At 35.8% G+C, this 14,954-nt stretch overlaps 1 protein-coding gene across 1 annotated transcript in view; it reads left to right on the top strand.

Moving 5' to 3' along the window:
• Window positions 1-14,954, top strand: part of LOC131063776 (uncharacterized) — a 233,543-nt gene that overhangs the window by 32,163 nt on the left and 186,426 nt on the right. Inside the window, exons 2-5 of the mRNA XM_057997708.2 lie at window positions 1,446-1,496; window positions 9,528-9,549; window positions 9,794-9,908; window positions 10,228-10,260. Coding sequence (XP_057853691.1) covers window positions 1,446-1,496; window positions 9,528-9,549; window positions 9,794-9,908; window positions 10,228-10,260 — 221 coding nt within the window. The remainder of the gene's footprint in view (window positions 1-1,445; window positions 1,497-9,527; window positions 9,550-9,793; window positions 9,909-10,227; window positions 10,261-14,954) is intronic.

The following is a 14,954-nucleotide window of genomic DNA, read 5'->3' as shown; positions in this document are numbered from 1 at the left end:
TTGAGTAATAATTTAAAGCGCTCATGAAGAATTTGTTTACCGCTTTTTTGACGGGGTGACACTTCTAACTATTTAATTTCCTGTGGAATTCTTGAAGGATGGTTAGGCCGATGGACTATAAAAATAGAGGATTCAAATCTCCTTTAGTCATCATGACATCTAAAATAGTCTTCCCTTCTTAGTGTCAACACAATACAAGTATTTGGAAAAATAAAAAGTTGCAGTTGATTTTAGCATAACACCTCTTTCACCCATCATTCAGCACAACATAAAATTAGGGAATGGCTTAAATCACACACATTAAGCTTACACTTTTAGGCTTAAAAGTGTTAAACACTCAGAGTTGACTAACATTTTCTAGCCTTAATATGTTGCTTAAGGTGTGTGCTCACGATAAAAATACACTTCCAGGCTTAAAAGTGTTAAACATTCAGAATTGACTAACATTCTCTAGACTTATTATGTTGCTTAGTGTGTGTGGTTTAAGACTGGCCCAAAATTAGATCCTTTATTCATCTTCATGTGCATTTTCTAATGGTTGAGAATGAAAAATTCAAAAACGGGTGTAAGATTGAACAAATATAAGATTTATCTACAACACCACATCTTGTGGTCAGCTGAAATGTCATTCAGTATAAGCCAAGAAACTGGTGATTTATTCCATGTGAATTCCTTTAATAAAATTAAGTATAAAAATCTCGTTTTATCTTTTTTTCTAAAGATTTTATGTCGTTAACAAGATTGTTTTAGTATCTGAAAAGGAATCATGGGTTTTAGATTAAAACATCTTTGGCTAAGAGCCAAAGATTGAAGATTATCCATTCTACCAAAGTTACTCTAGACAAAATACCAACCTTATCCCTTACGATGCTCACTTTTCCATTGATATCTTTGTTGCATGAAAAAAATCATTTTCTAAAAGGCCTACCAGTTGACCTCATGTACTACACAAATATTTGGAACCAAAAATTTTCCTAAGTGACCTTCCATGTCTTTTCGGCATACCCATTGCACGCCAAGGTGCAATTGCTAGTTATTATGTTTACACATGAAAATCCCAAATTATAAATTATATTTTAAGTAATGAAAGTTCTCACTATATCAAGAGACATTAATCAAGCATTTCAATTTGTGAAATTCACTCATATATTCATTTAAAGCTTCTAGTATAGGTTTATAAAAGAGGTTTGTCTGGCTATACATTTTATAAATATCTTTTTTTGTCTTCTAAGATGTAAACACAGTACAAATGATGAATCTGTATCATGGAAAAGTAAATTCATCTTTAATGTCATCATTAAACATTATGCCATGCAACCAGAAATTTGTCAATAATGGGATATTATTTGCTCTTTTAGTTTCTACAAGCACAAATTCATTGGCCAAACGCCCTACTTTAAATCTATATGTCTAACAAAGTTATACATCTGTTTTTCATGAGACAGCATGATGATTGGGATACACAACAGGATGCCAAAGCTCTTCAATCATTAAAGGTATTATTTTTTGTAATCTTATGCAATGGATCTTGAAATGGGAACTCATTTGTATTAGTGGTGAAATAAAAATGGCAGTTCAAACATAGAATTTTGGTCATTATCAGTGTTTGTCGTGTGCTTGTATACTATTGACAATAAAATAACAACTTGTTTGTGCAAATTAATTGAGTTGTGCTTCTACATTTTTGTTTCCTTATTAGTTTTTAACTATTTTATATGTTGGAGTGAACAATAGAAGCAAAAATAGGAAAGGAGGGGTCTTTTAACTTTTAAAAGGGAATCAAAACTAGGAGATTTGGGGTATGTTACAATAGAATACAAGGAAAATTATTTTTTTCTGAACCTTTGAAAATTTTAAACTTTCTCAAACCTATCCGCTTCTTGGATCAACTGAACGTTTCATGCCTCCTTGTAACTATGGTTCTAATTGCTATAGTCAATAAGTAAATGTGGAAAAGAATCTGATGATCTTATTTTGATCAAGGATCCTTGCAATACTAAACCCTGGAATTCTCGCTACTTAAATCAATTTGATTTATCACTTTTCTCTGGAATCATTGTTTTCTTGGTCATCTAAGAATAATTTTCTCTTTAAAAAATCTTAACATTTAAGATGATACAGTTGTTTTCGCTGTTAAAAATGCGATCCTTGAATCTCTTAGTAAACAATCTTATGTCAAATAGAGTCATTGTGCTCTTGTTTGGTTGTGAGAAAATATGGCTTATTTCAAATGGAACTACGATAAATACAAATACGAGTCACATGAAAAATGAGAATAACTACAAGGGTGATTTCAACTCTCTTATGTTTGTCATTGTTGCTAAGGGCAATACTAGGAAAGTTGGTGGGAAGGGGTGATCATTATGAGAAATTGAGTATGATATTATTCTTGCTGTAGGTTCTGCACTATGGCATAGAAAAGTATTTTGATCCCTGGTGATTTGAAATTATCAATATTATTGGATCCTAAAGAAAGAGGTATTCAATCTACTCTGTTAAGTGATTGGTCTACCTTATTAAAAACAGATTTACATTGACACACATTCTGCATCACTTTAATTTTAATTCTGTTAGGTCAGTTGGCATTGATCTGTGGCTATAATTGAGTGTATTTTTTGAGTTCTATTGACCTATTTTTGGTTATTCCATTAATATATACTTTTTCTTTTTCTCTTGTTATTGTTTCTAATCTCCATTACATGCCATCATATTCTCTCTCTTTTTCTTGTTTGATCAGCATTACCTTTGAGATAACAGGCTTATACAAGAATGACAAAGCAGTAGCAAACTCACTTCTCAACTTAATTGTTCCCTGCCTTTTTTTATATTTTGTTGATTTAAAGAACCTGAGGAGCGGGAATATAACACTAGGGTTTCGATGAGTATCAAGTTTAACTAATTATTACTGAATATTAAAGTTACCTGCATCATTTTGAGTATCCTTAGTAATCAAGCAAACCCAATGTTCAGGCTGGATGCCAGTTTGAGTAAAAGTAGTACATGACCCAGGATAATTTTTTAGTTATAACCCAGCTAGTGATCAGTTTTAGGCCTCAGGCATGCAACATGGTATTTTGGACCTTCAGATTCTGGTTAAGGATTTGAATTTATGAGAGCAAATTATAAATTTGATTAGTTTAATGCATCTAAATTTTGAAGTTAAAAAATTGTCTCTCTTTATGATTTTGCAAGCATCAACCATTATAAGTGCAGGCAGAGGAGGTAGAGTTTTAGATTCATTCTACTCAATGGTGGACTATCATTCGAGAAAAATATGCTCACATTGTCATAATGATGCATCAGAACAAATATACACCTTCTTCCAACATTGTTGTATCCACTAATGGATAAAAGTAAACATCAAATGATAATGTTAAAGGCAAGGTAATATATGGGAACACAATATGCGTAGAACTAGAAAACTTGAAAGTAAACTAGAAGAAAATTCTTGGTTATCTAAATTGCAATGTCAATATAAATACAAGCAAAAAGGTTACGACCAGGGAAGCATTGTTGAAAGTTGAATCCCCTTGGTAGCGTCTATCCTAAATCAAAATAGAGTACATTAACTAGATATTATCAGATAGTATTTAGCCCAAGATGCCTGAAATTTGTGGGCATTAATATAATTTCTTCCTTTCAAAAGCATTGTTATGAATGCGGTCAAATTTAATTATTTAATCTATTTGGGGTTTCAAAAACTTAAATTTCTTTAAAACTGACTGGAGCTAAAACTGCTAACTGGGAAAAATGGAAAAAACTACTTGCTCAGAAAAATAGAAAAGTTCAATATTGTAATTTGTTTTTCAATTATTGAAGAATTTTCTTTATGACAATTTGTTTCTTAATGTCTTAACTACTTGCACAATTCTGATGGTGATTCGAAAGGTTTGGCAAGAGGAAATTGTTGAATTCTCTATGGTTCACATTTGGTGTTTTCCTAGTTATCAAAGACATGACTTGTAACTGTGATGAGATACTTCTTAAATGGAATTTCCTAGTTTATGGAACCAGAAACAAAATTTGTTATTGTAAAGGTTTTTAAATTGTTGTGGAGTGATGAGAATGTTTTGGAATGGTTCATATTTCTTGTTGGAAGCTAAACCATGGGCCATTTCTACCAGCCTCAGAAGAAGAGGGAGCAAAATAATCCTCCATTCATATGAAACTTGTTGTGAAATATGGATCGAAGAATAATGACAGCGATTCTGGAAGACTGATTGCCATGAGTTATTGATCGTCTCCATCATTGAATCCGGTTTAAATACAAGAGGAAAGGTTGCCTACGTAGGGACATGTCCATACGTGGCAGTTGCCACGTATGGACATGTCCCTACTTAGGCAACCTTTCATAACAATTAGTTTGTTTATGTTTAATTTCCAAACTGTATGCTCTGTTAATATATCACTCTCCAGATAATAACCGATTTACCATGAGTTAGATTCATGAGGGCTATATCTTAACACTCCCTCTTAGCAGGAGTGGATCTAAGTAATTTTCTTGGGAGCATATTTTGTCATGACTTCCGACACAATTCGGGACAACATTTAATATAGTCTTGTCATGACAATAAACTCAATATCATGATATCCGGCTCAATCCGGGACAATCACTTAAGAAGTCAATCATGAGATGATCACATACTTTAGGATCAAGATATCCGGCACAGTCCGAGACAACAACTTAATGTAGTCAATCTTGACACTTGGTCAACTATTGTCAAGATCGTCACCTTGAAATAGTAACCTTAAACATAAGAAGATCGTCATCTTCTTGAACACAGTTAGAATATTGCAATATACATTTTATTTATTTATTTATGAACAAATTACACATGGTAGGAATTTCATCCTAATAATCTCAATTATAATCTAGTCATACCAAGTTTACTTCTGAAGTATTCTATCTTCAATCTTGCAAGTGGCTTGGTGAAGATATCAGCATTTTGTTCTTCAGTACTGATGTACACTAGTTTTATGACGTTTCGATCTACCATATATCTTATGTAGTGATAAGGGATCTCAATATGTTTGGATTGATTGTGAAAAACTGGATTTACTGAGAGCTTGATACAACTCTGATTATCACAGTGAATTATTGTTGAATTCAGAGTTTTTCCAAATAATCCAAATAATAACTTTCTTAGCCATACCGCTTCACGAGCTCCCATGGAGGCTGCCATATATTCTGCTTCGGTGGAGCTTTGTGCAACTGCTGACTGCTTTCTGCTGAACCAAGATATCATAGCAGAACCAAGACTGAAGCAACACCCTGTAGTACTTTTACGGTTAGTGGTACTCCCAGCCCAATCAGAATCAGAATATCCTTAAAGTTGAATCTCAACATTTTCATACTTTAAGCCAAGTCCCATTGTGCCTCGTAAATATCTTAGAATGTGTTTAGCAGCCATTAGATGTATTTTCTTAGGTTCACACATGAAGTGACTTAATACATTTGTAGCATAGCAGATACCAGGATGAGTATTTACCAAATACATGAGTGAACCGACAATTTGTCTGTAGAGTGTGGGATCTGTAGGTTCTGAATCTTCTGCCTCAATTTCTTCTGCCATACTTCTAATCCCAGAAAATAATGTAGAAGCCCTAGATCCTTCATATCGAATTCTGCTGCCAGATCTTGCTTACATTTCTCAATGAGATTATCCTCTCCTGTTATCAAAAGATCATCCACGTAAAGGACCAATATAATCATATTGCCATTTGAAGCCTTGAAGTAGATGTTGGGATTTGCTAGGTTCTTGGAGTACCCTAGTTTGGAGAGATAGTTGTCTATCCTTGCATACCAGGCCCTAGGTGCTTGTTTTAACCCATAGAGAGCTTTCTTTAGTTTACAAACATAGCAATTTTTATCACGTATGGTGAGTCCTTCTGGTTGTTCTATATATACTTCTTCTTCAATTGAACCATTTAGGAAGGCAGTCTTTACGTCCATTTAGTGAATTTTCCATCCTTTGGATGCTGCAATTGCAATGATTGTTCTTACTGATGTATACTGGGCAACTGGGGCAAATGTCTCGTCATAATCAATTCCTTCTTTCTGAGAGAATCCCCTGGCCACAAAGCGAGCTTTATGTTTTTCAATGCTGCCATCAGATGCATATTTGATCTTGAATAACCACTTGGATGAGACAACTGATTTGTCTTTTGATCTAGGCACTATATCCCAAACATCATTCTTTAGTATAGATTGATATTCTTCAACCATAGCATCTTTCCAAGCCTGTTTTGATAAGGCTTCTTTGACATTTGTCGGTTCAGAATTTGTGAGTTCGGTTAGAAGTGCAGCATAACATTTTAGAGTTCTTGTTCTCTTATTTTCTTTGGAAATTTCATTTGGTTCTACATTATTCTCTTCAATCATTTTCCTTGCCCATAGAGGTCTTTTCTTGTTATTGAGTGTTTCAATATTTTCATCAACAAGAGGTTCAGAAGCTCTTATGATGTCCTCCCTCTCAGTGTCTGAAGGTTTGGAATTTTCTATGATATTCTCCCTCTCAATCTCAGTTATGTGATCTTCTTCTTCTTTAGTAATGTTATCATCCTCAGGTTCTTTTAGTGTAGTGTTTTCTTCAAACTTTACATCTCTACTTATCTCAACAGATTTTTTTCCTGGAATGTAAATGCGATATCCTTTAGTATTTTCACTATAGCCAATGAAGATACCTCTTTTTCCGGATGGTTCTAGTTTTGTCCTCTTTTCTTTAGGAACATGTATATATACGGGACAGCCAAATATCCTTAAATGACTTTAAGTCTGGTTTGTTCCCTGTAAAAGCTTCTTCAGGAGTTATGTTTTCTAGAACTGAGTGCGGACATCTGTTTTGAATGTAGACTGCTGTATTTGAAGCTTCTGCCCAAAATGAAGTGCGTAAGTTTTGGTCATGCATCATGGGTTTTGCTGCTTCAATTATGGTTCTGTTCTTTCTTTCTGCTACTCCATTCTGTTGTGGATTATATGGTACAGTATACTCCCTCTTAATCCCAACAGAATTACAAAAGTCTTTGAAGTTGTCAGATGTATATTCTCCCCCATTGTCGGATCTTAACACCTTAATTTTCTTCCCTGACTGGTTTTCTACTAGTGCCTTGAATTCTTTGAACTTAGATAGTACTTCATTTGAGTCTTTGCACTTTAGAAAAGATATCCATGTTTTTCGAGAGTAGTCGTCAACAAAGATTATGTAGTATAAGGATCCAGTTAGGGATGGTGTTGACATGGGACCGCATAGGTTTGAGTGAATTAGTTCTAAAATAACTTTTGATTTGTGCTCGCTTGAGGGAAAAGAAACTTTCACATTCTTTCCCAAGGCACATCCTTTGCAAATGCCTGTGTGTTCAGATTTTAGTTGGGGCAGTCCTGAAGTAATCTTCTTTATGTTGGATAGAGCAGTATATCTTAGGTGTCCTAATCTTTTGTGCCATAATTCATTATTATTTGAAACTTCAAGATTTAGTGCTTCCTTTTGATCACTGCATAGTTTGTATAGGCTACCATCTCTTGAACCTATTGTTATGGCATTTTTGATAGTTGTATTTTTAGGCCAGAGTAGAACTTTATCTTCATTGAAGGTAACCCAATATCCTTGATCAGCTAGGCCTGAGATTGAGACTAGATTTCTTTTTATTCCAGGTACAAACAGAACATCCTTTAATTGTAGAGATACTCCATTTCTTAGTTTGATAGTACAGGTCCCAATTCCTTTCACAAGATATGTGGAGTTATCTCCAATAGTAACCTCTTCACTTGAGTGCCCGTTAAGTGTTTCAAACTGATTTCTGAATCCAGTTATATGCCTTGATGCTCCACTGTCTACGATCCAAGTGTTTTTATTTGTATTTATTTCGCTTGATAGGGCTAAGAAGAAAAGTGAGTTTTCTCCTTTGACTTCGGCTAGAGTAGCTTGTGTTTTCTTCCTTTCTGGACAATTCCTGTGAGTGTGCCCATATTTGTCGCATTTGTAACACTGAATTTTAGACATATCTCTTTTCTGATGGTTTTTATTTCCTCTCTTCCGTTTGGAGAACTTTTTCTTTTTGTTGAAGGTATTTGTATTAAGTGCTTGGATTTCTCCTTCTTTATTTGTCCCTAATCCTCTTGAGATTAGTCGAGATTCCTCTTGAATGCACTCATTCTTAAGTTGTTCAAATTTGGGTAAGGGGGGTGTTCCGCTAATACATTGAATGTAGGATTCCCATGAAATTGGTAATCCTCTTAGGGCTATGAGAGAGATTTCTTGATCATCTACCTCATTTCCAATAGTTTGTAATTGGTCTTTAACTTCAGATATCCTTGAAAAGTACGTAGATATTGTATCATCTTTATTCATCTTTATGTTTAAAAGTTGTTGTTTCAAGGTTAACATTCTGCTCGCATTGTTAACTTCATATGTATTTTTAATGGTTTTAAATACTTCATATGCTTTAGGCAGTCTGGCTATAGATGGAAGAATATGATCTTTGACTGAGTCAATAATTATTTTCTTTGCTTTATTATTATGCCTTTTCCAAGTAGATTTCTTTGGTTCATCATTTGGCATGTCTAGATTTTCTTCTATGTAAGACTCTAATTCTAGTTCTTCAAGAATGGCAATGATTCGTATCTTCCAGGAAACGAAGTTGGAGGCTCCTTCGAGTCTATCTTCCACTCTCATATTACTTGACATTTTGAATATTTTCTTAGTCAGATATATCCTCTGTGTATATAGCCTCTGCGTTGATTTGTTATTTACTTCCGATAAATGCTTATTTGTAATATGGCTGTCTAATTTATTCTCTTAATAACCTGGCTCTGATACCATGTTGTGAAATATGGATCGAAGAATAATGACAGCGATTCTAGAAGACTGATTGCTGTGAGTTATTGATCGTCTCCATCATTGGATCCGGTTTAAATACAAGAGGAAAGGTTGCCTACGTAGGGACATGTCCATACGTGGCAGTTGCCACGTATGGACATGTCCCTACGGAGGCAACCGTTCATAACAATTAGTTTGTTTATGTTTAATTTCCAAACTGTATGCTGTGTTAATATATCACTCTCCAGATAATAACCGATTTACCATTAGTTAGATTCATGAGGGCTATATCTTAACAAAACTATTGAAAAGCACTTTTAGTGGGGTAACTTTTTCTGTTTTATTTGGTTGATTTTTGCAAATTTTGATAATGACTCTGAAATACTGAAGGTTACATACCAATAGAATTTCCTGTTTACTATTTGTTCTGTGTAACTGACATTTTTGATTATATTTGATACATAAAATATGCCGGTCTTAAAATCAAAAACAAAATGAACAGCCACAAGAGATTATATATAGTCAAGCATGCTTACTTCTTGTTGTATGCCAATATTTTGCACATGAAAATGGCCACAATTTTGACAGATTAGATGATTATTTTCATAACTTTTTCTGTTACAAAACTGGACATGCTTAGATGTTTCTAGCTTCTAGGAAAATAAATCTACAGTATTCTGAATCTGACATTGTGTTTTGTTGAAATTTCAGCCGGATTTGGTACTATTTACAGGCATGTATGCTACTTTGATTGACTTATCCATCTCTGAAGCTTCTGTAAGTGATGAAAACTTGCCTTCCGAGTATGCTCATGTCTTGTCATCTTATATCTTTTTCTTTGAGCATGTAAATATAAAAAACTTATCGCGTAATAGTTCTTACTGCATAGAGGTCAGTTTTTTGGCCTGTAACAGGACTTTTATAACAAGGATGTTGGACTCATAGTCTGTTTCTTCGTTTGGCACAATATCTATCAGGGGATTTTGGTGATGAGAATGTAGAACTTGTTAAAGATGTCAGCAGCCTTGATCTTCCAAAAGCGGTCATTTTGGGAAATCATGACTGTTGGAATACAGGGAAATTTTCATCAACGTAAATACCAGCTCTGCTTATTTGGGAGAATATTGTAGACCATAAATTGATAAGATGTTTTTTCCCTCAAAATGCTCCTATTATGTCAATATTTAATGACAATGAAAATTCCATATGTGAAGTTTTGTTGATGAAAATTTTATGCTGTTTCCACCGGCGGTTGTCAAAAATAATCAAATCCAAACAAAATCTATTTATTGTGTTATTTTAAATTTATATTATGTTTTATAGTTGCACTCTTAAGTAGACAAATTTTGCATTTGTATATAGATTTGTTCAAGTGTGATGATTCATGTAACTATGAAATTCATATTTACAGGGGAGTGGACAGTGTGGAAGCTCAACTTGCCTGGTGAGCTTCTTCAGTGCAATCCTATCTTCATTTTCTTATTGTATAATGTAATTGCAATTAGGGGAAGGGATGTTGACTATTAGCTATACAAAATAGGAATCGTGTGGAATTTGTATAATTTTTGTATAGAGAATGTTGGGGAAATTTGTTTGTATATGTATTCAGAGCCTTTTTCAGGCATTTCCAGAAGTTTTATTTCAAACACTTCCAAGACAACACTGTATTTTGATTGAGGTGATTATCATTGCACTAATATTAGTATCTGTTACCTGGTCTCATTTTCAACAATAGAATACAAAATTTCTGTAAAAATATTGAAATAGGCAAGGGGATTCAATGATTTGTAAGAGTCAGAAATCTGACAACTGGTTTATTACAAAGGATGATCAGACATCGCAGTTTATAATGGAAAGAATCTTTTCCTTATTCTCACTATATGTTGTTGACTAGTTACACCAAATTACAAAATGGTTCTGAGGTGTCATGTATCTATTTTGTTGATGGGGGATTGTTTGAATGCTAACCATGTTATTTGCTTTCAAATGTTAATGAGTCGATAAGTTGCAGTCGGCAATGAAAATTGCCCCTTCATAGCTTGTACAGCTGCTCCAAGTTGTATGGCCCCTTAAGTTCTTGGTACGTGTTGTGACCATTTCACACATCGCCCCATTAGAATGGGGACCCCCTCTTTTTCGCTTTTGTTTTGCCTGTTCTCTGCTTTTAGGGTTTTGAGTGAGTGAGTGGTTTGTCTGGGCTAGGGCTAAACCTTAGGTGTTTCTTCTGGGTTTTATTCAAGCTGAGTCCAGTCAAATTTTGAAAGTTGTTAAGCGTCCTCCCGAAGAGTTGAGATTGTTGAAGTGAGGTAAGCCTGTCAGGAGAGTCAGATAGGTCTCAGGTTAGGTCTAATCAGGGTTTTTAGGGTAAAATCCAAATTTTGTCTAAGTGTTAGCTTTTTGAAGGTGAAATTGTATGTTCTTGCCTAGGTAAATTTTGATCAAATTTTGGAGGTAAGATGATGCTTGAAACAGAGAAATCGCTCCTGACCCTCTCTCAGGGCCCAGGGCGAAATTCTTTCTGAGTGCAATTCCTTGTTATTGATAGGCTTGCTAACTGGTTCCTGGCCTTGAAAATGACCTAACTCTGCCTTGTGAAGTGATTGGAGACTTAAATTTTGAATAATTTAACCAGAAAGGAAAAATCGCTCCTGACCCTCTCTCAGGGTCCATGGCAAAAATGTTGCCTAAGGCATATTTGTCACTAACTTTTCTATTTTGTTTTTTGCAGGGTCTCCAGGATAGATGATTGGACGTGACTTGATGCTTTTGAAGATTTGAAGGCATAGAAAATGATGAATTTTGGAGGTTAAGGAAAAATCGCTCCTGTCCCTTGCTGAGGGCCCAGGGCGAAATTTTGATTTCCCTCATCTTGCAGTGAAAAGGAACCAAGTGTTGGATATGATTGGAAAGTGAATAACTTTCTCCACCCGCCTGAAGCAGTTTTAACTCGAGATGATGAAGGATTTTGTTGAAATCATCAAAATCGCTCCTGTCCCTCGCTGGAGGTCCAGGGCAAAAAAGCTTATTAGAGTCATTCCTGACCTTGTTTGGTCAAATTGAGATATCAAAGGTGTGGTGGAGGACGAAATGAACATGATGAAGCATCCAGACTTGATTGAAGATAATGAAATGATGGAGTTTTGCCTAAGAAGGGTAATTTCGCTCCTGACCCTCTCTCAGGGTCCAGAGCGAAATTCTTTATATGCACATTTTTAGACCTTTCTTGGACTTGAACTCTTATTCATAGTGTTAAACAAGATGAAATCTTCCCCAGCAAAGACATTTCATGTTGAAAAGTAAAGCATTTTGACCTAGAAGGCAAAATTTGCTCTTGACCCTCACTGAAGGTCCGGAGCTTGATTTTAAAATTTGCACTGTTCTTGCAGGATCAAAGTAATTTTATGATTGGAAGAGATCAAGGAAGGCATGTTCTGTGCGTTGGATATAATTTGAGTGGTCAACAAAAGAAGAGATCAACCCAAAAAGCAAAAGGCGCTCCTGACCCTCACTGAAGTTCCAAAGCGATTTTCTAAAAGTGCAATTTTCTTGCAAGGACAAAGCAAGTTTTGTGATTGAAATGAATGGAAGAGGGCGTATTTTGACCATTGAAGATAATTTGGAGGGCTAACAAAGGACGGATGAACTTGAATTTGCAAAATCGCTCCTACCCCTCTCTAAGGGACCAGGGCGAAAAACCTAATATCCAGCTCTTCTCTCCAAGTTTGGACAAATCTAAGCCAAGGCGCAAGTTTGAAATGATGTTTGAAATGCCTCGAGGTGGAATTGAGATGCTAGGATTACAAATTTTGATGACATTTTGCAAAGTCGCCCCTGACCCTCTCTGAGGGTCCAGGGCGAAATTTCCAAGTGTGCCCACTTTCCTTGCATTTCGAGATAACTTTTTTGTTTCCAAGACTCAAAAGGGAGTGGAGAATGATGTTCTACGCCTTGAGGGTAATTTGAAGATTGAAGTGATCAAGAATTTGTACAAAGGACTCAAGATCGCTCCTGTCTCTTACTGAAGGTCCAGGGCGATTTTTACAAAAACAATAACTTCCCTCCAAGATTACGCTAAGGCAAGGTTGTGCAAGGATGGAAAGGGTCTTCTAAAGCATGGTGAACAAAGATTTGACTTCAAAGCTTGATAATCCTAGCCTAAATTGCTAAAGTCGCTCCTGTCCCTCACTGGAGGCCCAAGGCGAAAATCTTTGAAACACCTATTTTGCATTGCAAGAGCAAATCAAACGTGTATGGAATGGATGAAAGACATCATTACTTACCCCACAACGAGAGTTGGCAATTAAAAGATGAAGGATCAAGAGCAAAAGTGAAAAGGCGCTCCTGACCCTCTCTGAGGGTCTAGGGCGAAAAAGTCCTAAAGGCACTTTCCTCCTAGAGATCAAGTGAAATCAAACTCACAACTCCAATTAGAAATGCCATTTTAAATGCCTAGATGAAGTTTTGGACAAGAAAAATGAGGAATGCAAGGCCTAAATTGAAAGTTCGCTCCTGACCCTCTCCAAGGGTCCAGGGCGAAATTAATGGCATTCTTCACTTTTACCATATTTGAGCGTTAATATCCTCCAAATTGCATTAGATGTCAAAATTGCTAAACTTCGAAATATTTGAAAAAATTAAATTAAGTTGGCATTTAATAAAAGACGCATTGGCATTTAATAAATTAATTTTGAGCCTTAAAAAATTGAACTTTTATTGTTAAGGCATTTAAAATTAATTTTTGTGAAATTAAAATTAAAAATGGAGCGCTTGAGGTCTCATTTTTATTTATTTCAGCAAGTCAGCCTCTCCTTTTTGCAAATTTATTTATTTTTTAAGCCTATTTTGCCAAGTCGGCCTAGGGGGAGCAAGGTGGTGAGCGCTCTATATATTGGAGGTGTGTTTTTTCATCATTCAAATCATTCACTCATTGCTTCAAGTGCGAATTTGGAGAGCAAGAAGAAGGTGCGAAATCTGGTCTATTTGGAGCGAATTTATCTCAAGTGTTGGAGATTAAGAGGTGGAGTTGATTCTTGTGAAGGCTAAAGGAGGCGCATTTTGTTCAAGAAGAGCTTTGGTCTACATTTTGCCTAAGCGAATTTCACCTATTTTTGCATCATTTCTTAGAGTTAGTACTCAGGTCGAGGTATGGCGTAATCACCTTAGCACCATTGTTGAAGATTTGAATTTTGAGCTTTATTTTGAAAATTCTAAGTTTGATGTAGTTAATTAGGAAATGATAACTCAAGATTTATCATGAAGTTTCCTAATTAAAATCTTAAATCTTCCTTTCTACTTTATATTTCTACAGTTCAAAATATAGTACTCATTATGAAATGTTGTGTAGGTGTCAAGATGGCGACTCCAAAGGCAGGAGCATCTACTAGTCGTCCAGCTCTCATGAAGGAAGATCAGAGGAACGAAGAATTGGAGACCAGGATCGTGTCCAAGTGGAGCAATATCGGAGATACCAACTTGGGAAACTTCAGTGTGAAGAAGTTTCGAGAGGTCACCTACATTGGCAAGCCATCACCTGTCGCAAAGAGAATAATTGAAAGTGGCCTCATCAAGGCAGCCGGTTTCCCTCCAGCAGTCCAGTGCCATGAGCTGATGATCGAGTGTGCCCGCCATTATGACTCATAATCAAGATCGATCGTATCCAAGGAAGGGAACACTTTGGCTTACCTTTCAGAGGAGGCTATAAGTGAGGCTCTCCATCTTCCAGAGCATAAAGATATGATTTACAAAAGCCTAGAAGGAGCCAGGTCAATGTATGAAGATGATCCCGACACTTGCTTGAATATCATCAATAAGAATTGGCTACTCAAAAGTCGTCCTCGCCTGAGTAAGATTCCCAACACACCACATAGGATCGACTTCGAGGAGGAGTACAAAGATTTGATAACTTTGCTCAATTGAGTTAGAGGGGCTCCTCAAGCCTTCTACTTTGAGAGGTGGATGTTCTACTTCATCCAAGTGATAGTTCAAGGGAAAGGAACGATTCATTGGGCTAGAATTATTAACCATTGTCTGGATGTGCAGTTGAGAAGACTGAAGCCTACCAAATCATTCCACATGAGCTCATACGTCATATATGCCTTGATCAGGAGTTTCGAATATGCGGGGCTACCTCACAGAGGA

Source organism: Cryptomeria japonica, chromosome 5, assembly GCF_030272615.1.
Source record: "Cryptomeria japonica chromosome 5, Sugi_1.0, whole genome shotgun sequence".
NCBI classification, from domain to species: domain Eukaryota; kingdom Viridiplantae; phylum Streptophyta; class Pinopsida; order Cupressales; family Cupressaceae; genus Cryptomeria; species Cryptomeria japonica.
The sequence above is the reverse complement of the archived record's forward strand: the minus strand, read 5'-3'. Positions and strand labels throughout refer to the sequence as shown.